The following is a 24,920-nucleotide window of genomic DNA, read 5'->3' on the forward strand; positions in this document are numbered from 1 at the left end:
ACACTCCTTCACCACGAGGAACTCCGGTCTCTGTGCAGTGCTCTGTGATTAATCTCCATTATCCTCCTGCTAAGGGCTTTAGAGACAGTGGGTATTGTTTTCTTCCCCCCCCCCCATATGGGAGAAACTGAGGCATAGGAAAGTTAAGCTGACATTATTTAGGTTAGTAATTTGGGTAGCTGGGTAGAAATCTGGCATGGTGGGGGTTTTTTGTTTGTTTGTTTGCTTGTTTTGTCTTTAGCTCTGTCCAGGTGAGGCTGGCAAAGAAGGTACACGTGCATGCTGTCTGGGCCTGACAGTCTGCCCGGCACGTGACTGCAGCCACAACAAGCTGGAAGACAGGCACACACATGGACACGCACATGTTAGGAGCTACATGCTGGTTCACATTGCTGGTAGAAATCACTCAGCCAAGAGAAGCTTCTAGGAAAACGAGGTTTATTTTGGCTTACAGGGTCGAGGGGAAGCTCCACGATGGCAGGGGAAAACAATAACATGAGCAGAGGGTGGACATCACCCCCTGGCCAATACAAGGTGGACCATAGCAACAGGAGAGTGTGCCAAACACTGGCAAGGGGAAACTGGCTGTAACACCCATAAGCCCACCCCCAATAATACACCACCTCCAGGAGGCTTTAATTTCCAATTGCCATCAGCTGGGGAAATTAGCATCCAGAACACCTAAGTTTATGGTGGACACCTGATTCAAACCACCTTTAAAAATTTTTTGTTCATTTTTATTTATTTATTTGAGAGTGACAGACAGAGAGAAAGAGGGAGAGAGAGAGAGAATGGGCACACAAGGGCCTCCAGCCACTGCAAATGAACTCCAGATGCGTGCTCCCCTTTGTGCATCTGGCTAACGTGGCTCCTGGGGAATCTGGGCTCGAACCAGGGTCCTTAGGCTTCACAGGCAAGCACTTAACCACTAAGCCATCTCTCCAGCCCCGCCACATCCTTTTAACTTACAGCATACGTAAAGACCACATCGTCTAAATAGTGCCACTTGTAGTTGTCCTTTTCTGACAACTGTTTTCAGTGATGCCATTTAATTGAAGCTAGATGGAGGGGTCTTTTGGTTTTGTTTTGAGCTTTCCACCAGACACTGAAGTGTCAAAACTTTCCAGAAAGAAACGCTGGGTCGACTTCAAGGAAGAGATCTCGGCTAGAGAACCACTGTCTCCTTCGATCCCGGTCAAAGGCACACGTGCTACGCTAGTACTGAATACTAAGCAAGCAGTTGGCACATGGCTGTAATCTAGGCTCAGATGCATCAACTCACACTCGTCGGACTGAAGGACTGGGGTGCCAGTCTAGGTGGTGTTGGTGCCTGGCCTGCGTTGAAACTACTCACGGTGCTTTGCATATATATGGTCAGCACTTAATACTAGTGACTGAATCTGGCCAGAGGGAAGTTGAATGCACCAAGCCTACGGTGAGTGAGGGTCACAGTGGTGAATGTGTTGGCCGTCACTTTGAGTGTTTCAAGCCCAGACATAGGTTGTGCTGAACATCAGCCCTGTGATGCGGTTTTACGTCCTTTGGACAATGAAAAGGATTGTATGTCATCAAGAGGCCTTTCCCTAAGGGTAGTTAGAGAATTTGTATGTGTGGGAACCGTGGTCAGCTCCATGACCAGCATTGGCAGAATGTTTGAAACGATCCGATTTGTAAAGCGCCAGTGTCACGGTGCCTGTCAGTGCGGCGCCCTGACTGTTCTCACGTGACGTGACGTGACGTGACGTGTTGTGTCGCTGGGTTGCAGTGGCGGCTTGGATGTGGCTTCATTACCTGGGGGAAGCCCCGGGCTGCAGGGACGGGTAAGTAGGCAGGCGCTTCCAGTCTGTTTCACGCCACGGACATGAAAGCCACTCCTCCTCTCGGAGTGCTTCAAGGCGCCAGTCGTCAACGTTTGTGTTTTGCTGTTTCGCCATCTAGGCAGCCATTTTCTATGCGCACAAGACCCCCCCAGAAGCCAAAGATGGGGGAGCTGGCAAGTTCTTCATGCAGGACTAGCCCTGGACCAGGCTTTGTCTTTTAAACTCATGCCATGCAGGTGACAGCAGTGAGGTTTTCCAGATTGGCCCCTCCTCTCTTCCTGGGCCTCTGGCCTGGCATTCTGAGTGTCTAACACAGCCCCATGCACACTGCAGAGGGCAGCTGAACCCTTTGTCTGAGCTTATGGAGAAAACAGAATTTTCCCAGAACAAAGGAAAGCAGCAGGAGTTTGGGGGGGGCGGAAGAGGCTGGAGTCATGTCTGCATGCGAAGCTGTATTTGTTCTGGGGACCGCCGGGCCATCCTTCACGGGCGGCATTCTCTCACTTTTGGTTTGTGATGTGCATGCGATGAAATCGCACGTCCAAGCCAGTGGGGAGGGGCACGACGACCTGATGTGGAGCCACTCAGAGCGCGCTTCACAGCGCATGCTGCTGCTAGCACCGACTGAGCCACCGCCAGGCTATGATTTAGAGATGAAAATACGCCGGGCGTGGTGGCGCGCGCCTTTAATCCCAGCACTCGGGAGGCAGAGGTAGGAGGATTGCTGTGAGTTCAAGGCCACCCTGAGACTACATAGTGAATTCCAGGTCAGCCTGGGCTAGAGTGAGACTCTATGTTGTAAAAAAAAAAAAAAAAAAAAAAAAGAAAAATTAAAACTTAAATTTTTTTCTTAAAAAAGATGAAAATGCCTATGCACAGACAATACTGTGGTCCAGGAAGTTTAAAGGGTCCTGTGCGGTGCAGGAGGCCATATCGCATCACCTGCGACTTCTCGGCTTGTGATTTCTTGAATCGGATTAGGTAATCCCAAGAAGTGTAGCGACTTGAAAAGTGACAGCATATGAGGCTGGGTTATGTAGGTGCTTTCAGAATGTCACACTGCTTTGCACCTTCCACAAGGGCTAAGGTCGGTAATGGGGGCTGGTTTGGAAGCAGCCCCTTTGGAGATACTGTTGCTTGCATGTGGTTAAGCAGTTGCTGTTACAAGATTTATTAGTGTTCTTGGGTTGCCACGGCCAAGTCTGTGGGGCCTCGACAGTGTTGGAAACCCAGGAGCCTAAGGTCAAGCTGTCAGAGGGTCTCTTTATTCCGAGGCCTCTATCCTGGTGTGGCAGTGGAATCTTCCCTGTGTGCAGCCCTGTTTCTCAGCATCCAAGCTATCTCCTCCTCTGAAGTGCCAGTCAGGCTGGACTGGGCCCCGTCCATGGGATAGGTTACACTGTAGTGGGGGCCTCGGCTCTTAATCCTAATCAAAGAGGAGGGCAGACTCCAAGAAGAGAGACCCACGTGAGGGCAGCAGCAAAGACCCTCCTGGGAGCTAAAGGTCACCAGACGCCCAAAGACACAAATGGAAGCGAGCCTGGAACAGCCTCTCCCTCTGCACCTCCAGGTGGGACCTGCCTCACTCTTACCTGAAGCTGAGACTTGAGTATTGAGAATGGAAGTTCTCCTAACCTTATCACAGCGGTCCAAGCACACCCCAAGACTTACAGACCCACGCTGGCCCTCCGATGCTCTCGGGCAGTGACCTACCAACCTGTTGTTGTGGCTCCTCCTCGTGACTAGCCATCCTGTGCTCCTGCCCTGCCCTGGACCCCATCCTTGATGCCTCCCCTGCCCAGGGTGCTTTTCACAGCAAGCTCTTGGCCTGGGAGCCACCCCAGATCTCAGCCAGGAAGTCCCTTCTGCAGGACCCCTCCTGGGCTTCCTGAAGCCAGGACGCCCGTTTCCTCCAGAGTCCTTGCCGCCCTGTACAGTGACCCGGATTCTCAGTTGGTGGCTTGGTCATTAATCAGGGGCTTCGAGAGTCAGGGATCCATCATATTGTCCCCAAGTGCTGGCTCAGTGGCCATCCCTGGTGACTTAGAGGATGGGGGAGAGCAGTTCTCACTGGGCATCATCATTGTGTACGGAATACCGTGGACTGGGGCTTAACAAGTACTGCATCTGGAGAGGTGGCTTAATGGGTAAAGCACTGGTGCTTTAGCATAAAGCTTGAAGCATGAAGACCTGAGTTCAGATCCCTATCACTTACGTAAAATTCTGGGCATGGCGATGCCCACATTTAGTCTCAGCACTGGGCAAATAGAGACAGGAGGATCCTTGGAGCTCACCGGATAGCTAGATTAGCCAAATTGGTGAGTTCTAGGTTTGACAAGAGACCTTATTTTAAAAAAAATAAGATGGAGTAAAATTGAGGGAGCCCTCTCCCCAGTGTAAATCCTGGCCTCAACACACACAGAGCACCTGAACATATATGTATATCCATACACATGCACACCCCAAAAAACAATTCTTACAGGTCCATGGATTAGAGAGCCCACAGTGAAGGTGCCAGCAAGTATGGTGCCTGGTAGTGAGGACCTTCTTCCAGCTCAAGGACAGCCATCTCCTCACTGTGGCCCCATGTAGAAGAAAGAAGGGGCCTTTGGGTCCCTTTTACAAGGGCACTGATTGCATCTGTAAGGGTCTCACCTACCTTCTATTACCATTGTGTTAGGAGTTTGGATTTTTGACACAGGAATTTGGGGTGGGGAGTGACATAAACATTCCTCCTTTAACGGGTAAGAACTAAATGCACGTAATGCCACCAAAGGAAGATGTCATACAAAGAAGGGTTGGTCTTGGGAAAGAACAGCAGACAGAATCATTGTTGTTTCTCCTAGGTTTGGGACCGGTTGTCTTGTTAGATCTAAGAAGGAGAGTGAGAGAGGAAAGGAGGTTGAGGGGCAGCAGTGAGAACAGCCTAACTTAAGGGTTTTCCCATTTCCTCTACCAAGTTCTGTGGTCTTGTTTCCTTCTGTTGGACTTCATTGCCATAGCTACTCCCCCCCCCCCCCATTTTTTTCTAGCCTTTTCTGATACCTTCTTATAGCAAGCATTCCCTCCCCTACCCAAAAAATGGTTGTTGTAGTCAGGTTTGCATTGCTGGCAGAAAACACCTGGCCAAGATTAGCTTGAGGGGGGAAAAAGGTTTATTTTGGTTTACAGACTCAAGGGGACGCTCCATGATGGCAGGGGAAAGCGATGGTATGAGCAGAGGGTGGACATCACCCTCTTGGCCAACATAAGGTGGACAACAGCAACAGGAAAGTGTGCCGAACACTGGCAAGGGGGAGCTGGCTATAACACCCATAAGCTGGCTCCCCAACAATACACTGCTTCCAGGAGGCGTTATTTCCCAAATCTCCATCAGCTGGGAACCTAGCATTCAGAACACCTAAGTTTATGGGGGACACCTGAAGCAAACCACTACAATGGTTTTCACAAATGATCTGGTGGGTGATTTTTTTTTTTTTTAATTTAAGCTCTTTCTATTTTTGTCTTCAGTCAGAAGATGTGATAGGTGTCCAGCCCTGAACAAGGAAGTCTGTACACTGATGGCCAAACTGTTACCTGTGTTTTCAGGTTCACTACAATATTGGCAAGAATCTGGCTGATCAAGGCAACCAGACAGCAGCCATCAGACACTACCGGGAAGCAGTCAGGTACTGAGAACGCTGGTATTGCCGGGTATTGGGAACATGGGCGTCTAGGATCCCAGATTGTAGCAGCTACTATCTCTTTGCTGGAACAAAACACCCAACCAGGAGCAGCTCTGGAAGGAAAGGATTTATTCTGGTTCCCATTTGCAGGAGCAAGTTCCATCCCGGCAGGGAAAGCATGACAGGCCTGAGCAGGAAGCCCCGGTCACATCTCCACGGCAGCATGAAGGAAGTTGTCCTTGCCCTGGGCTTGCAGCTGGGCCATATCACCCCAAAGCCTGCCCCCAGGGATACCCCTCCTCCAGCAAGGCCCCATCTCCCAAAGGCCCCACAACCTTCCCAACTTGCCACTAGCTGAATACTAAGTATCCAGAACACACAAGGCTCTGGGAGACATTTTACCTTTCAACTGCCACACACACACAGGCCTGTCCCTTGAAAGACCTCACCTTTGAGGTCTCTCTGATGAGTCCTCCGTGTTTGGTGAAGACGTAACCGCTGATTTGGTTATTCTCTCAACTTCCAGATTAAATCCCAAGTATGTCCATGCTATGAATAATCTGGGAAATATCTTAAAAGAAAGGAATGAGCTACAAGAAGCTGAGGAGCTGCTGTCTCTGGCTGTCCAAATACAGTAAGCATTGTTTTCATAATTCTGCCGGGGACAAAGGACACAGTTGATGCATTGGATGGTCATCTAACCCTTTCTTTTTCTTGCTTTTTTTTTTTTAATTAAAAATGCTCTTCCAGGCCAGACTTTGCAGCTGCGTGGATGAATCTTGGCATAGTGCAGAATAGCCTGAAACGGTTTCAGGCAGCCGAGCAAAGTTACAGGACAGCAATTAAACACAGGAAGAAATACCCAGACTGTTACTACAACCTCGGGCGGCTGGTAAGGATAGGGAGCCCCGGGTTTTCTTTTAGTTAAAATAAAACGGCGTCGCTAGTCTATCTAGCACTGGGCATATTATGAAATTCTTTCACATCTATCTCATTTCAAGGTAGCTCTTTTGATGTCCCTGTATGTGGTGTTGAAGCCCTAATTAGTGAGAGTCAAGTTGTTTAATAAATCTCTAAGGCAAAGGTTAAACAATAGAATAAATGAAAATATTTCTGCCCTAGAAAACAGAACTCTAAAGCTTACTTCCTGATAAACATCCATTTCTGTTTTTGAAACCTGAATTGAAGAGAAACCAAACCTGTAGCTGGTTTCTGAGCTTCCTCGTTCTCTGCCCTCAGGGGAGCAGGTCTCTTCCTTCGTAAGGTGGGGGGGGGGGGGTTCTTCCTCAAAAGCGAGCTTGGGAAGTTAGGGCGCAGATTTGAAAGGACTTTGCTGTTAACTTAATGGAAATAGAAAATGAGGTGTTCCAAAGCAGCTCTGTGGTTTTGGCTATTGACAGAGTATTTACAAAGAGCTGATGGCTCTTGATTTTCTTGACAAAGAAAATGTGGCACAAGTAGCAACATTCCGTAGACAGGAGTGTGTCTTCCCCTCAGCCAACTCTTTAATTTGGATTCAAGAGGCTGGATATGTGTTCCCAGTGTCTTTAGATTTATTAGGTGAAATTGCCACAGGGACCTCTTCTGGTTCATCTGAGACAAACTGGAATAAATGCATGTGATGAGGTTTTTAAAAGGAGTGTATATGACTTTTCCAAATTTTACCTAGCTTTTAGCCTCAAAAGTAGGATAGTGTCCAAGGTTTGTAGGAAATGCTTGAAGCATCTGTATTCAGTGGAAGCCTTGTGTGATCAAAACCAGGAGTTCCCCACACTGTCTATTCATCCATATGACCCCCACCCCATCAGAGATACAGGAATTCAGACTCTGCACAGAACATCTGAGTTCAAATAGTAGAAAATACCACCTCACTGATCTTGCATCCCGGAAGCATTAGTGTCTGAACTTGGAACTAAGGGTTGTCTGGGAGAAGAAGGGCCTGTGGAGGGAGAGCAGCTTGAAAGGATTATGTGTTTGTTTGTTTTTTTATAGCAAACACAGGCTTCCTGTTTTGCCATGATGTGAATGACTTTGGTCTTACCAAGTTTGTTTCTGGACTAGTAGCCATGATTGTGCAGGTAGATTTAGAGTGGAAGAAGCAGTGTGGAGAGACGTGGCTGATGAACAGAACAGACTGGCCTTTCCCAGCCTGCAGAAGTCACTTTAAGTGGGTGAATAATGCTCATACAAATTTTTTTTTTTATTAAAAAAAAAATGATCTGGGTGTGGTGGCACATGCCTTTAATCCCAGTACAGAGGAGGCAGAGGTAGGAGGATTGCCATGAGTTCGAGGCCACCCTGAGACTCCATAGTGAATTCCAGTTCAGCCTGGGCCAGAGTGAGACCCTGCCTCATAAAAAAAAAAACAATACAAAATATGGCGGGCATGGTGGTGCACACCTTTAGTCCCCGCACTTATGAGGCAGAGGTAGGAGGATCACTGTGAGCTCAAGGCCATCCTGAAAATACATAGTGAATTCCAGGTCAGCCTGGGCTACAGCAAGACACTGTCTTGGAAAAAAAAAAAAAAAAAATATATATATATATATATATATATATATATATATATATATATATATAAATTTTATACATATATATACATACATACATACATACATACATATATATATATGTACATATATTATATATATATTTTAGTTACCAGGTTTCCATCAGAAGATACCATCTCTAGGTGTCTGCTACAGTGTCAGGAAGGGGAATTACTTCCCAAAGGGCATGATATTCCTGGTGTCCATCATCAGCTGGCTAGGAGCTGGGACCTCACGTGCATTTTTGTGTTATTTTATATTTCAAAATTCATGGTTTATGATCTAAACACACTGAATCTGCTTTCTCTATGAAACAAGAAGATTGAAGAAAATCTAAATCTTTTCCAGGGATAATGGGGGTGTGAGGATTGGTGGGGGGCACAGTCAAACCTCATAATGATGTCACTAGAGACCAGAGCACGCAGGCACATACCATACAGGGCCCATGCCCGCAGAAGTTAACCAAGTGAGACCAGGCTGAGTGGAGGAGGAGGAGGAGAACGAACATGCTATGACGCCTGACTTCCTATGCATGGGGTGGGGGCAGGGTTTCTGTGTAGCGGGTCTCTTAAACACGCATTTGAATGACATACTAGACCTGGCATCCCTATGAATCCGTTTGTTCCTGTTTCTCTTTCCCTTCTGGAAGTAGCTCCTTTTAGGTTATTTCTGGCAAAGCTAGCATGTCTGCCTGCAGCTTCCTGACACACACACACACACACACACACACACACACACACACACACACACACGGTGTGTGTGTGTGGCCTCCTTTAAAGCTCTTCTGGAATCTTCCCTTCCTCCCTACTAGCTGCCTGTCACTGCTGTTGCCCAGGATTTGGAAAGCAGAGTCTATGCTAAATGAGCCCCTAGAGGAGTCACATCCAGAGAGACGAGCGCAGGAAAGACCCGAGCTCGTGTTCCGTGCGGTAGTCTTGGGACTCATTACGTTTTCCCCGAGAACAGTGTCCATAGCACGGAACCAGTGGAGACCTGGCCATTGTTTACTGGTTATCTCGCCCCGAGACGGAGTTCCTTGTGCTCGGGTCCTGCTCATGTAAGGCCTCCGTTGTGGTTTAATTATCCTGCGTTTGCCCGCTTGACAGCTTGAAAGCATTAAGGGCTTAATCTTTAACAGCTCAACCAACCCATTTATATATAAGTCAGCAAATAGGAACTTGATAACTTCAAGGTGTCTCTTTTAGAAGTCACATTTTTATAATGAGAGACAGAGATCTGCTTTGATTTCTGGACCCCGATAAGAAGGGGATATAATTCAGTTCTCTCATGGAATAGGAAATGAGGAAGAGTTGGATTATTGAGGACATATTGCTGATCCTGGAGATGTACAGTAAGAGTGGCCGCAGATATTGCTGCGTGAGGTGATTCATGGTGCAGAAGCCAGTCATCTAGATCAGTCATGATGCGACCTGGAAAAGGGAAAACGTGATGGTTATTTTAAACAGAGAAGGGTTAGCACAGGGAATTAATCAGAATGTTGAGAACAAAAAAGAAAAAGTGATATTAGTATAGAGATTAATAACTAAAGAAACACATAGGTTTGGGGAAGCACATGAGAGAAAGAGAAAGGACTCAGAACACCGCACCTTAACAGCTGAGGTCACAGTGGAAGGACCACTGCTTCCAACCCCGAGACTGGAAGGGGGGACCGAGCCACTTCTGAAACAGCCAGGGGAAGAGAAGGGTCCACTGCCCCCCTTCATCTTAGGCTTATGATATCTGTGGCAGAGATGTAACAAAAAATCGAGTGGCAGAGGAGCCTGGGAAATGTAGTTTGCAGACTACTCACTCCAGCATCCCAGAGCTCAATAAAGGTGAATAACATGTATGTTACCTGACTGCTTTTTGCTATCTGTAAATCGCTGTTTCTCACTGCTTCTTTGAAGTGGTTGTATATAAGAAGGTAAATGTGGAGATGAAATGAAAGTCTGTTGCCCGATTCTACCGTCAATCAATAGTAACAACGAAGCAATTGTAGTAATACACAGAAAAATACGTGAAGAATTTTGCCGTGTTTTTAAATGAAGTTAAGAGTGCCACCATGGATTCCATCTGATGGATGACTGAAATGTATATCACTTGCTGGAGAGATATGACTTGAAAAATCACTGAGACATCCAATAGAGACAACTGAATGCTGGTAGACTTAAGAAACCCAAACTTTTATATTTTAAACTATATATTTTTTTAAAGTTTTTTTTAAATTATTTATTTATTTATTTGAGAGCAACAGACACAAAGAGAAAGACAGATAGAGGGAGAGAGAGAGAATGGGTGCGCCAGGGCTTCCAGCCTCTGCAAACGAACTTCAGACGCGTGCGCCCCCTTGTGCATCTGGCTAACGTGGGACCTGGGGAACTGAGCCTCAAACCGGGGTCCTTAGGCTTCACAGGCAAGCGCTTAACCGCTGGGCCATCTCTCCAGCCCTATATTTTTATTTGAAATGGTAAAACATTATAACTTGATTTTCCTTATCATGTGAGAAATCCTTTAGCAAAAGGATGCCTGTAAATGTTTTCATAATTCATTAAACTCTTTCCTTTCAGAATACGCTTTTTGTTGTGCAAGTCACGGGACAAAAAGCAAAATATTTCTGTTGTCTAAGGAGAAACATGCCTGGCAGGAAGGAAGGAAATAATAGCCTCACGCTCTGATAAATTCATGTCATTTGAACTTTTAGCCGAGGGTAAAGGATCGAGAACATTCAGATGAAACGTGCCCTAGAATTGGGTTCAAGAGAGCCAAAAACTTGCCTGCTGAGGAATCCTTTATCTGTTTCTCTGGCTTTTCTTAACTATGCAGATTAGAGCCAGCCACTTTATATTGTTATTGATGGCAAGTGAAATTTCCTCTCAAAAGAAAGCAACAGATAGGTATCTCCTTCCTAAACAAGGCAGGCAGGTTCTAGATTCTCTGGGGATTCTACATGACCCTAGGAGTCTTCCAGGAAGGTTACAGAGTACACCTGAAAGGCTTGTATTTTCATAGTGCGTTTAGGTATAGACAGAGAGAGGCCCCTAGATCATTCTTCACAAGTGAATTGGACACACACAGCTTTCTCATCACATAGAATATTCGTTTACTGTTCCGAATAACACTTGATTAAGGATGGACTGTGGAGGTCTTCCAGGAGGAAGGAGCAGTGTGTTCTTAGGAATCTGAAGTCTGCTTTAGTACCTGAACTCACCCAAAGTAGGTTACACAGTTCAGACCTCTCAGGCTCAGGACCTCCACCAACTGATTTTAATCCCTGGTCTTCCATTTCTAGATGAGTGACTCTGAGCAAATTACTAATTTCCCTGTTGTTTTAGTTGCTACATGTGTAAAACGGGGAATATAGTTATATCCACCACAGCGGAGTGGTTTTGAAATGTGAGTGAGTTTGTTAGGAACAAATCAGAAGCTCTAGAAATACAGGGTATGTGGTTTTTGTGGGGTCATTTGTTGGTAATGTCTTAGGAAAAGAAGCAGAAAGGTTGAAATACTGACTGGGGGTGGGGGATTTGCTTTGTTTTAAAGTATGCAGACCTAAACCGCCATGTGGCCGCGTTGAGCGCGTGGAGGAATGCCACCATGCTGAAGCCGGAGCACAGCCTGGCCTGGAACAACATGATCATCCTCCTGGACAACACAGGTGTGAAGAGAGGCTGAGGGTGGGGAGGAAGCCATCCCCAGCCCACATCACAGCCTAACTGTGGGCTCACATGTATTACAGACATGTCCATTTTATTTTTTTAGAAAATGGTTTTCTTTGACACATTGGAATATAATGTTCATGAACATCATCCTCCCACTGGAATCGGTGTTGCGTTTTGGTGGTAGGGTATGGTCGTGTCTCATTTATTCTGAAGCCTGTCCTCTAACCACACCGCTCACCCAGCACGCTGGACCACGCACGCGTGCATGAGCATCAGTGGCTTCTGAGTTGACGGGGCGGAGCAGGTCCCTGCTCCCAGATTCACGGGCTGCACACTCAGGAGACGCCCTTGCATCCACACTAAGAGCAACCGATTCGTACTAAGATGAAGCTAATGGTTTGATTGATGGTCTGCTTTCTCAGCCGATTCAACCAGTTGGGGGGGGGGTTCTTCTTCCCTTCCTCCCCTTCCCCAGTCTTAGGAATCACTCCCACAGCCTTGCACATGCTGGGCAGACGTATACCAAGTGAGCTACACCTCAAGCCCTCACCCTCTTTTTAAAATTAAAAAAATATTTCTTTAAGTTTTTAGAAAAAAATGTATCCATCCTTTAAGATACCATGGTAAATAGAATTTAAAGGTAGCAAGCCACCTCCAAGAACAGGTGCTCGTTTATTCGGAAGTTAAAGTGTTGCTATAATGCTCTTAATTTAGAGGCTTGTTTTCTGGGGTTGGGTATAACTTGTGCGGTGGGGGGCAGGGGTTGAAACTAGGTTTTATAACGTTTAATCAAAAGGTGTTTGCATATCCTGTCAGGTTTTTGCTGAGTTCCCAAGGCTGCGCGTGTGCACGTTCACGCGTCTTGGACACTCAGCATGGATTTTTCCAAGCAGCGTTCTCAGAGTCATGTATAACGTATGTAAACCTATTAATGCTAGAGAGAAATTAAAACGCAACTACAACATTAGCACTTTTTTTTTTTTTTTGTTCCCATTTTTCCCCACCTCCAGGTAATCTAGCCCAGGCTGAAGCTGTTGGAAGAGAGGCACTGGAATTGATTCCTAATGATCACTCTCTCATGTTCTCGTTGGCCAACGTGCTGGGGAAGTCCCAGAAATACAAGGTGTGTAGAGCGCAGGCCGCGAGTTCTTGCAGCTGACAGGAGCCACTCACGTTACTTCTGCCCAGTTAACCTCTGACGTGAGGCCGGATCGACGGCAGTGTGATCACAACAAATGGCTCGGTCCGTTTGTTTCCCAGAAAAATTGCTCAACAGATGGGCGTGCCCATTAAATCACAGTGTCCTTTCTCATCAGAACCCATCCGCTGTCATGTACAGACCGGGAAGAGAGTCCCAGGGCAGAGCCAGGAAGTAGGACAAGCTACTGATGCTGGCCTCCTGAGCTGCATGGCTAGTGTGAGGACCTCTAGGTGCAGTAACAGCATGCCCAGGAAGTGCCCAGCCACAGCTATTGTGTGGGGAGTAGACCAGTCTCTCGAGGTGGGGCCAGAGAGCTGGCGGTTGTCTGGGTGCTGGCATAACCAGCCATGGAAGAGACAGGGCTTGCTGCTACTGCTTCCAAGGTTGCCCCTCCCCTGAATTAGAAAACATCAGCAAGATCCTAGAGAGCCTGACCAGCAAAACCCACCAGAGCGGGGCGTGGTGGCGCACGCCTTTAATCCCAGCCCTCGGGAGGCAGAGGTAGCAGGGTCGCTTTGAGTGCAAGGCCACCCTGAGACTACAGAGTTAATTCCAAGTCAGCCTGTGCTAGAGTGAGACTCTGCCTCAAAAGAACCAAACAACAGCAACAACAAAATCAGAGACTAAATCTGGTGCTGGAAGGGTGCTCAGTGATGGAGTATTTGCCTTGGCTGCACCAGGCCCTGGGCTCAGCAATGTAAAATAAAAAATGCATGCAGGCAGGTGCAGATGACTGACTGAATGATAAATATAAAAGCTCGCCTGGAGCATCCAAGACTAGTGAGGAGGTGGCCAAGCCTCCCTCCCTATCTGTTGCGGTTCCCGATGCCCATGGACTCACACTTGATTTTGAACATCAGAGTCACTAAGGGAACTTGTTAGCACAGATCTCTCCCCATGAGGGTTGGCCCTGGTGAAGCAGGTCAGGGAACATGTGTTTTCTGACTGGCATCAACAGCCCATGTGGTGACACAGGAAAGCACTTCAGGAAGGAAGCAGTGCCTGGGCCATTTGGAGAAAGAGGGATTTATTTTAGGGTCAGGGTCTAACAGGTACTTTAATCATTACTTAAAAATAGCAGTTTAATGTTTTATCTGTAGTAATTTTATGTCAGAATCGTAACAGCTGTACGTTTTGCTCACTTTGAGGCCATGGAGTAGATCCAAGCTCTAACAGAAATGGTTCATCCATCTCTCTCCAGGCCCAATTACCTCTGCTTTTCTGTCCACTGGACATTGCTGGTGTGCTTTTCTGTAAGATCCATGTCATGTGTCTCACTTTTTTTTTTTTCTTTTATAGTTTTTTGAGGTAGGGTCTCACCCTGGCCCAGGCTGACCTGGAATTCACTATGGAGTCTCAGGGTGGCCTCGAACTCATGGCAATCCTCCTACCTCTGCCTCCCGAGTGCTGGGATTAAAGAAATGCACCACCACACCTGGCTCCTTGTGTCTCACTTTCATTGTTTGTTGTTTTTTTTCGTTTTTTCAAGGTCAGGTCTCATTCTAGGTCAGGCTGACTTGGATTTCACTGTGTAGTCTCAGGGTGGCCTCAAACTCACGGTGATCCTCCTACCTCTGCCTCCCGAGTGCTGGGATTAAAGGCGTGTGCCACCATGCCCAGCTTAATTTTATTTTTTATACATCAAATGTGTGGGGCATGTTTGTCAACAAGGGTGTCAGGAGTCTCAGTCCCCCAGCGGCCCAGCTCATACGATCACTGTACTGATTTTTCTATCCTGTTGCTTTTCGTAAACTGGGATTTCTATTAAGGGAACTGAACCCAGGTCCACTTGGTTTCCTGTTCACGTTGCCCTTGTTTTCCTCTTGCATAAAGAAGAAAACCCTCCACAGAGCACAGTGAGGAAGTCAGTCAGCCTGTTTCTCTGTTTCTCTACACATTTTTCATCCTGGCCTTATTAAGGCTAGGGTGCTGAGTCTAAGATAAGGAAAGAAGATAAAATCGTGGGCAGCTACCAACAGGGGAGACTGGGCTTTCCCAGTCATTTGATAGGTTCTTGTTTGGTTTTGGAATGTTAAACAATAGAGTAGCTTTTCTCTTGCATTACGACTCTATGATATGAGCTGTCCTTGGCCCACTGTGCGCCTGGTTCTGCTTGTTGCTGGCTGTTTCCTCGCAGAGGCCTGGGCAAGTGCTGTGGGAGAAGGGGATATGGCTGTGACTTGAGGACATGTCCCCTAGCTCGGGGATTGGTATGGCAGGCCAGGGACAAGGGTATGCACTCTGGAAAACTAACTTTTGACCTAAACCCTTCCTATTTTTTTTTCTTTTTTGCTTTGGTTCTTTTTAAATATTTTTATTTATGTATTTGCAAGCAGAGAGAATGGGCACATCAGGGCCTCCAGCCATTGCAAATGAACTCCAGATTCATGGACCACTTTGTGCATCTGGCTTTATGGGGGTACTAGGGAATTGAATCCGGGTGTCATTAGACTTTGCAGCCCTAACTGCTGAGACCTATCTCCAGCCCTGGTTTTGAAAGAGGGTCCTGCCGTGCAGCCTAGAATCTCAGCCATTTTTCTGCCTTCTGAGTGCTTGGATCACAGGGGCGTGCCCCCACTCCTGACACCACATCATTTACTTCCTCCATCTCTTCAGGGAGTCTAGAAGCTGTGTCTTCGTTCCTCTTTTTCTGTCCCTATTGATTTCTGGCATGTTGATGGGCAGGTAAAAATGATTAAAAACAGTCCGGGCTTCCACACTCTGTTTTTAGACCATGCCCTTGCTGTGTACGATGGCACACTCTCTAGAGCCCTTGGCACCTAAGAGCACTCACTTCACTGCCCTGGCCTCAATTTATCCATGTGTAAAATGAAGATCATGATCTGTCTGTCTTCTCAAAGTCTAATATGGAAACATGCACAAGGTAGTAATCAGTAATTATTAAATGGCAACTGTATACACAAAATGATCATTTGAGTTGAGTGATCATTAAATGCGTCTCTAAAGATCATTTTAAACTTAAATTTAAACACTTATTTCTTATTTGAGGCTAATGTAGTAAAGCAAAACTAGAAAGGAATTGTGGTTTTTTTTGTTTTTGTTTTTTTTTAGTTCTTAACGTTGTTTCCCTGCTGGTTTCTTCCTGCATTGTTTGTTTTTCTTGCCTTGTGGTTTAGAACAGGGTGCGTGCGTTGAGAGGTTTCCCACACTCTGGATACATATGCATGTCCCACAGGCAGCAAACATGTTTGAATTTGTTTTTCCTCTTCTAGGTTCTGCGTAATGATTTGCTTAATTCCTTCCTTCTTCCCCTTCCCTTCCCTCCTTTTCTTCTTCCATTCTTCGTTCTGGTTTTTTTTATTTTCCTTATTTTTTTCAGATGAGAGGGTCTCATTATGTTTTGTTATGTAGCCCAGGCTGGCTCAAAAGTCATTTTCCTCTCACCGGCCTCCTTAGTACTCAGAACTACTGGCACACACTACCACACCCAGATGATACTTTTCTTTTTGAGGCAAGCCCAACAGACTGACCTGGTTTTTTGTTGTTGTTTGTTTGTTTGTTTTTAGATGTGTGTGAGAGAGAGAATTGGCACACCAGGGCCTGCAGCCGCTGTAATCAGACTTCAGATGCACGCGCCACCTTGTGCGCATGGGCAGCCTTGTGTGCTTGCATCTCTTGTGCATCTGGCTTAAAGTGGGATCTGGGGAGTTGAAAATGGGTCCTTAGGCTTTGCAGGCAAGCGCCCTGACTGCTAAGCCGTGTCTCCATCCCTTATAAATACGTTAAATAGTAGGCATCATGTCACTCGAGTATAAGGTAAGCCAAAATGAAATAATTTTTACTCAGTCGCAGCTGTGGGCCATTGCTGGCCCAGTCTCCAAGCCTGAGGGTCACCCTCTCTCCGCTTCAAAGGGAGCCTGCTGGCCATGACGGACATGCTCACAAGCTGCAGCCTTCATTGTGACTTTTGTCGTCAGTGAGCCAGAAGGAAGGAAGGGATTCATGGTTTCAACTTCACATCACCCTGTCCTTTGTCTTCCCCAATTGGAGCAGAATGCAAAGTGTCCCTTAGGACCCAGCTGCAGAGTACAGGCGTGGGGTGAAGGTGTGACTGCTGTGGTGCTTCACACCTCTGCTGTTGGGGCTGAACTCACTCCCATTTCCCCTTCACCCAGATCTCAAACCCCCACTTGGTCTCCCGTAAGAGACCGACTACCTTTTTGCTGCCAGGACAGAACAGCTGGCCACAGCAGCTTGTGGGAGGAAAGGGTTGATTCCGCTTACAGTGTTGAGGGGACGTTGGTCAGGGTGGGAAAGGCGTCACATCTCCACAGTAACGCAACGGAAATCTCTGACTCCTGGGCTTGGGGCTGGGCAAACAAGGCTTCACCTCCCAAAGGCCTCACAACTTTCCCAAATTGACACCAGCTGGGAACCAAGTATTCCGTACACACGGGGACCATTGCATTCAAATCACCACAGAGGGACCCACATTACAGGGGTGCTGTCTGTCCTTTGCTACATGCGTGGTGTCTGAGCACTTCGGATAACGATGACGTCTATTTCCTCTGTTGTTAAAAGTTATTCCTAGTTGTAAGTGTGAGTCCACGTATGCATTGGTATGAATCAGCACACCGCCTGGGTCCCAAAGCACCCCGAGTCCTTCGCAGATCAGCTTACAAACAGTCCACAACCCCCCTGAGCAGAACCATGAGAAGCCTGATAGAATGGATGAGCTTTGAACCCTCGCAGCCCTGGTGAAGTCCGGGGCTGCTCTCCGGCGTCTCGGTTCTTGCTCAGGGCCCCACCTCCCGCCCTCCCCAGGTGCTCGTGTGCTTGGGGAGCTCAGCCTGCCTTACAGGAACGGCAGCCCCTAAGGGGTGTAAACCCCGAGCCCCTCCTTCCCACCAGCATCGCTGCCTAGTCCCATCAGCCAGCAATAGTCATGGTCATGGCATTACATTACAACAGTTAGGTGAGAATGAAGACATGAAATCTAGGACCGTCTGGAAAACCAGATTTTTTTTTTCCATCCTTAAAACAGTTCTCTTCAGCAGACACACTTTCATTTGCAAGCAGCAGAACAGTTTTAGTTGTCTGACCTTCTTGTCTTCACAAGTCTCAGGTTTTAAATAAAAATGTTTGAGAATCAGAAACAGCACAGCTACGTTAAAAACCCATTTGATATATGTTTTGTTTGCTCTTCTTACCCGATATGGTAGGAAAATCTTGGTCACTCAGAATGCATTTCAGCTGCTGGAACTGGGCCATAGATACCAGCTCAGAACTGACATCCCATAGGCCAGGTTCATGTCTTTTTATTCGGTCCTTGGATGACATTTCTAAAATGTCAGCACTTGGGAGGCAGAAGAAAGAGAATCGCTGTGAGTTCGAGACCACCTTGAGATTGCATTGTGAGTTCCAGGTCAGCCTGGGCTAGACAAGACTGCACCCTCCCCCCAAAAAAATGCAGAGTCCAAGAAGTTGGAAGCCCACTCAGATGTATACACAGGACAGAAGTAGCAAAACTAATTGTCCCAAACCAGCAGCCATGGTTATGTAAACTCAATGTTTAAAGCCAGCTACGGTGAGCTTGGTGCTACTGAAATAGGAGTGGGTAGGTGTGACCAGTGTCAAGAGTTAGGGGAACAGAGTGGGCATCTTTATCTGTAGGCATTACAGTACAAAGTGACCTGTCCAGTTGCAGCACTGGGCTCAATCGGGTAGGAAAACACTTAACCCTGCTTTGTAGGAGGACAATGTGGCGGTGGGGGGGGGGGGGGGATGTGAGCCTGTGAGAACCAGCCCTTAGACATCAGAGGTATCTAGTCACATCATGGTCACATACGGTACTGTGGCAGCTTCGCTGACAGACATCGTTTCTTCATTCTCTTTGCTCTTTCCAGGTGAATGGGCTCTTCTGGCTTGCCAAGGGTATTGTGGGTTCTCTCGGGAGGTGAAACAGACTGCTGCCCTAACCTGAGTCCTGGCCATGAGGTTATTGGTGGAGGGTGAAAATGGCCCTCTCCCAGGTGTCTCCCCCAGCTGCTCTTTTTCTATCTTGCCATCTTCTCTCCGCATCCTACACCGTGCCACTTACATTAAGCTGCGAAAGCTCAACCACTTCCAGGAGGCATGTGGCAGAACTCATGGGCTTCCTCGTCCCCTCTCTGATCGCAAGGACACTGCCTTGCTAGCTTGTCTAGCCTTTCTCTACAGAAGGTGTTTTGGGAAGGATTTATTGGTACGAAACAGGAACGAGTGGTGAATGGAAACTGCGGGTGATGAGATGAATCACTTTTGCTCGATGTACAGTAACCTTTTGTGTGCATTTCATCTCTAGGAATCTGAAGTTTTATTCCTCAAGGCAATTAAAGCAAATCCAAATGCTGCAAGTTACCATGGTAATTTGGGTAAGAAATTTTTCCATGTGAATCATATTGCAACTCCATGAAATCATATTATGTATGTGTTTGTTCTCGAAAATCGTTATTGGGGGGGGTAGTATTTTTTTTAAGGTAGCCTGTATTGACCCTGTCTCAAAACAAAAATGAGGCTAGGGATTTAGCTCAGTGTTTAAACTCAGAGGGTCTGAGTTGAATTCCCCTGTATCACGCAGAATGAATATTAAAAAAAAAAAAAAATCCTATATACCAATCAGGTTTAGTGGTTCGGTTTGTTGTAACTACTATTTTTATGTCTGATCTTCATGCTAGAAGTCTTATTTCACACTAAAAACACACAAGCCGTTACTTCACCAAAGTAGGTGTAGGGGGATCTATAAATAATATAAAACAAAATAAAATTAGAGCCTGAGGAGACAGCTCAGTCGATAAACTGCTTGCTGCTCAAGCTTGAGTACCCAGGCTCAAGTCCCCAGAATCCACGTACAACACAGCCCGTCTGAGGGCGTCTGTAACCCCAGCACTCTTACAGGAATGGGAGGCAGAGATAGGAGATGCCTGAAGCTGGCAGGCAAGCTAGCTGGTAAACAAGAAATCCTTCCCCAACAACTAGAAGTTGAGGGCACACACCATGCTGTCCCCCTGACTCTCACAGGCTCACCATGGCACCTCCAGCCGTACTCATATTACGTGCACTGGAACAATAAGATGAAAAGGACTGCAGCTCTGCAGAGCCAGAGCTCAGTGTGGGCTCCCGGGGAAGTTCGGGGGTCCTTCTTTATGTCACCACAGTGCTCTGGGCACACGGATCCCATCTGCTGAAAAGAAGGGCCCCGTGTGTAACTGGCACGTGTTCAGAGGACACTGCCCAGGGCGTGTGATTACAATAAATAAAGTTTGGAGTACAAACAATATTTTTTTTTAAACAATGGTTTCTGCGAGGGTCCTGTGGTAGCTCTCCGTGGATGGTGGGGGATCGTGCTGGTTATTCAGAAGTGCTCCAGTGAGCGCCTCCTCCTGCTTTTCAGCTGTGCTGTACCACCGCTGGGGACATCTGGACATGGCCAAGAAACACTACGAGATCTCTTTGCAGCTTGACCCCGCGGCAGCAGGCACCAGGGAGAATTACGGTCTTCTCAGGAGAAAGCTGGAGCAAACACACAAGAAAGACGTCTGATCTCTCTCTTCGTGTCTGAGTGTGCGTGTGCATGAAGCATCTTCTCCATAGTGCGTGCTTATGTGTAAACATTTAAAATTCTTAGAAGCTTTCTTTATCCTCCTCGGGGTCTGCTTTTTTTTTTTTTCTATGAAAACAAAGACATGCAAAAAGGTTTTAGCACCAGCAAGACACTCTTGAATGCTTCATATGGTTTTTTTCATCAAAATCATATTTTTTAAAAACAACCTAAGTGTAATTCTAAAAATCCCAAGAAGGAAGCTTTTTTTTTTTTTTTTTTAACTAAAAAGTAAAAGAAAAAATTCTCTGGAGTGACTTTTGCCAGCATTAACCCTGCATTTGGGACGTGAGCCATCTGTGTTAGATGGTCATGATTAAACCTCATTTATGACCAAGAATGGACAGACTACAGCTGATGTAAATAACACACGTGTCTGTATATCAGCATTTTTTTAATTTAATAACGAGTAAATAGTTTGGGTTTTTCAAGTCTTTTGCAACAGCGTAACAGGAACTTTGTTTATAAGAAAATATTTATTTGTATTTTATGTGTTAAATGGCACAAATAATTGAAGAATAGAAGTTTTTAACATCTGGCATATCTGTGTACTTCTTCCTCTATAGGAAGAAATGACTCTTGCAGTGTTTGTTTATGTTCGCCACCTTGTACAGTTTTAGCACATAGGAGATTATAGATTATATAGCAGTGTATGGACACTGTCACTAGGATCAGCCACGCTTCCCACATAAGCAGGCAGCCATCTTTGTTTCCGTCATGTGCTGTGTTCAGAGAGCTCTAGGCCTCTGTGCATTAGGTTTTAACTGGAGCAGTTTTTCCATTTCACTTAATGGAAGTCTAGATATCTAGAAAATGCAAGAGGTAAATTTTCTCTCAAAAGGAGTCATTTGGGGGTGTTGTGGTATTCCTAAGAATTAGATTCTTATTTTCCTATTTTATTTGATCAGAAACTTATATTGGTTTTGTCTTGTTCTTTCTATACTGTTGACCTAATTATTTATGCAATCTCCATAATTTCTTATGCAGTAAAATTATCACACAAACATGAAACTGTCATATTGCCTTCTTAATAGATCATGTCAAGTTAGTGAATTTTCTGTTCTCCTTTCCCTCAAAATGGAACAAAAATAAGCTGTTCTTTTGACTATGTGACTTATGCTGAGTTTTAAGGCATCGTATTAGTGGCTTGTCCCATTGCTGTAACAAAACGACTCACAAGAGTCAACTTAGTGAAGGAAGGAATTACTTGGGCTTGTGGTTTGGGGGTACAGTCTTATCATGGAGGCAAGGCATGGCAACAGGACCATGAGGCAGGGGTCACATTGTGTCTGTGGGCAGGTCACAGAGAGGTGAGTGCTGGTTCTCAGCCTGTTTCGTCCTTTTTTTTTTTTTAAATTATTTATTTATTTATTTGAGAGCGACAGACACAGAGAGAAAGACAGACAGAGGGAGAGAGAGAGAATGGGCGCGCCAGGGCTTCCAGCCTCTGCAAACGAACTCCAGACGCATGCGCCCCCTTGTGCATCTGGCTAACGTGGGACCTGGGGAACCGAGCCTCGAACCGGGGTCCTTAGGCGTCACAGGCCAGTGTTTAACTGCTAAGCCATCTCTCCAGCCCCTGTTTCGTCCTTTTAATGCCACCCGGGGCTCCGGTGTGTGGCATTGTGCCCCCACATTCACGGTGAGGCAACCCTTTCTGGAACTACCTGCATAGACATACCCAGAGGTGTGTTGCCTGGGTAACGTGTTTTTTTTTTAAATACGTATTTGCAAGGAGAGAGAGAGAGAGAGGCTGATAGAGAATGGGTGTGCTATGGCCTCTGGCAACTGCAGAAGAATTCCAGACGCATGTGCCAGCTTGTGCATCTGACTTCACGTGCGTACTGGGGAATTGAACCAGGGTTTTTAGGCTGTGCAGGCAAGTGTTTTAACCGTTTAGCCCTCTTTCCAGCCCCACACTCGTTTTTTATTTTTTTAATTTTGAAATTGTAGGCAAGACCTCACTAAGTTGCTTAGGCTGGCCTTGTACTTACTTTGTAGTCCTAGCAAGACTTGAACTTGTGATCTTCTACCTTAGCCTCCCAAGTAACTGGATTATAAGCCTGTGCCACCAGGTCTGGTACCTGTCTGCATATTGATTCTTCATCTTGCTCTTTATTTATTTTTTTATTTTTTTTTTTAGTTTTTTGAGATAGGGTCTCACTCTAGCCCAGGCTGACCTGGAATTCATTATGGAGTCTCAGGGTGGCCTCGAACTCACGGCGATCCTCCTACCTCTGCCTCCCAAGCGCTGGGATTGAAGGCGTGAGCCACCACACCCAGCTTCATCTTGTTCTTAATTATTTTTTTTTTTTTTTAAGAAAAAAAGGGAGTGTGGCCAAGAAAGGTGGCACACACCTTTAATCCCAGAACTCAGGAGAGGTAAGAAGATCGCTATGAGTTTGAGGTCAGCCTGAGATTACATAGTGAATTCCAGATCAGCCTGGGGTAGAGCAAGAGCCTAACCTTGAAAAACAAAGAAAACAAGGAGGAGTGTGGGTGCTAGGCTGTACAGCTCAGTGGTACAGCTGGTCTAACAAACACAGGCAGGTTTGATCCCCCGCACCACAAAAACCATTTAGAAATGAAGTTACAATTGAGACTGAGAGCTGGGGGGATGGCTCAGCGGTCAGGGTGCTTGCCAGCAAAGCCAAAGGATCCAATTTCAATTCCCCAGGACTCACATGAAGCCAGATGCACAAGCTGGTTCTTGCATCTGGAGGTCATTTGCAGTAGCCAGAGGCCATGGCACACCCATTCTCTATTTGCCTTTCTCTATCTCGCAAGTAAATAATTAAATAAAATCTTAAAGTTCAGGTTGGGAATGTAGCTCTGTTAATAGAGTGTTTGCCTAGCATGTACAAAGTTCAGCTTTTGATCCCCAGTACCACATAAAACTGGATATGTGGGCTGGAGAGGTAGCTCAGTGGTAAAAGTGCTTGCCTGCAAAACCTAATGACCTGAGTTTCATTCCCCGGCACCCATGTAAAGCCAGATACACAAAGCAGTCATATATTTGCAGTGGCTAGAGGCCCTAGCATACCCATTCTCTCTCTTTCTCTGCTTGCGAAAAATAAATAAACAAAAATATTTTTTCACAAAACACTGACTGGGTCCCCTTTGGTACATAACAGGTTTCAGGCCAGCCTGGGCTATGGGAGACCTTACCTCCAAAAACAAAGGAGCCTGGGATCCTAAAATTAGAGTATGTTAACTGTATATTAAAGATGGTACCAAGCAAGACATAAGTGATGAACATGTTTAAACTCAGGTTTTTTTTTTTTTTTTTGTGGGGGGGGAACAGATTTTTGTGGAGTTGTAAGTCAGCAATTGTAACTTTTAATGGTTGAAATATATCGGAAAGGGAAATGCTGTGTTTCAGACATCTCTTAAGTGGTCCCAAAACAACAGTAACAATTTATAGCTCTCTTGGGAGCAGAGGATGTCTTACTATTTATCTTCCTGTAGGGTCTAGCTTGGCAGATAATAGATGTATTTTATGCTGTGTTGATTTTTCTAAATAAAAAGTTTTAATGGCCCTTGTTTTTTTGCAAGTAAAAGGGGAAAAAAAGTTTTTTTTCTTTAAGCTCCTTCAGGATCCTTTCTCCTTTTATTTTATTTTATTTTATTTTTCCTCCCAATACTAAAAGTAGTTGTCATCTCAAGACATGAACATGGTCCTCTGCCTACTGACTAAATTCCCTTAATCCTCGCTGCTTCGTCTCGGGGTTCCCTCTGCAGCTGTTTCCTTTCCAGAGAAAACAGTGCTGTAGTTGATGGATGTTTCTGGAAGCCTTTCATCACCTCAGAGTTTGGAAATGCACCACGCAGGCTCTTTCCCTTTCTTCCTGTGTGCAGGCGACCAGGACTTTTGTTTTGTGGTTTTCCTTCTAAACAACACCGCCATGAAGACTGACTCCCAGTTCTCTACCTTCTTGATACCTTTCTTTTTTTTTTTTAACTTTATTTATTTATTTGTTTATTTTATTTTTTGGTTTTCTGAGGTAGGCTCTCACTCTAGCCCAGGCCGACCTGGAATTCACTATGTAGTATCAGGGTGGTCTTGAACTCACGGCGATCCTCCTACCTCTACCTCCCTGATGCTGGGATTGCTCTTGTGTTTTGAAATGGAGCCTTGCTCTAGAGCCCAGTCGGCTGTCTTAACACACCCTTCTCTGGCCTTAGCCACCCAAGTAGCTGTGATTACAGGCATGCACCACCTCACCCAGCTAGTACCCTGATATTCATTCTTTGACTGCTAATGAGAAAAGGGGGGCCATCAAAACAGCATGGGGGAATTGGATCCCAGTCCTTCACCTCTTTGTGGTGAGGGAGCATCACTAACCTGGAAGGTAGCCTGGGCGGGCTTGTCTGACCAGCATGCATGACTGGAAAATACCTGGTTCTTCAGATTTGTTTTCATTTA

General features: G+C 46.1%; 1 protein-coding gene across 1 annotated transcript in view; it reads left to right on the plus strand.

Annotated features, from left to right (window-relative positions):
* Tmtc4 (transmembrane O-mannosyltransferase targeting cadherins 4) overlaps positions 1-21,505 on the plus strand; it is a 76,238-nt gene extending 54,733 nt beyond the window's left edge. The window contains exons 12-18 of the mRNA XM_045145370.1: positions 5,409-5,488; positions 6,012-6,119; positions 6,236-6,377; positions 11,575-11,689; positions 12,704-12,816; positions 19,199-19,268; positions 20,288-21,505. Of these exons, the coding sequence (XP_045001305.1) occupies positions 5,409-5,488; positions 6,012-6,119; positions 6,236-6,377; positions 11,575-11,689; positions 12,704-12,816; positions 19,199-19,268; positions 20,288-20,436 (777 nt within the window). The 3' untranslated portion in view covers positions 20,437-21,505. The remainder of the gene's footprint in view (positions 1-5,408; positions 5,489-6,011; positions 6,120-6,235; positions 6,378-11,574; positions 11,690-12,703; positions 12,817-19,198; positions 19,269-20,287) is intronic.
* Positions 21,506-24,920: the final 3,415 nt, after the last annotated feature.

Source organism: Jaculus jaculus, chromosome 3 (assembly GCF_020740685.1).
Source record: "Jaculus jaculus isolate mJacJac1 chromosome 3, mJacJac1.mat.Y.cur, whole genome shotgun sequence".
Taxonomy (NCBI): domain Eukaryota; kingdom Metazoa; phylum Chordata; class Mammalia; order Rodentia; family Dipodidae; genus Jaculus; species Jaculus jaculus.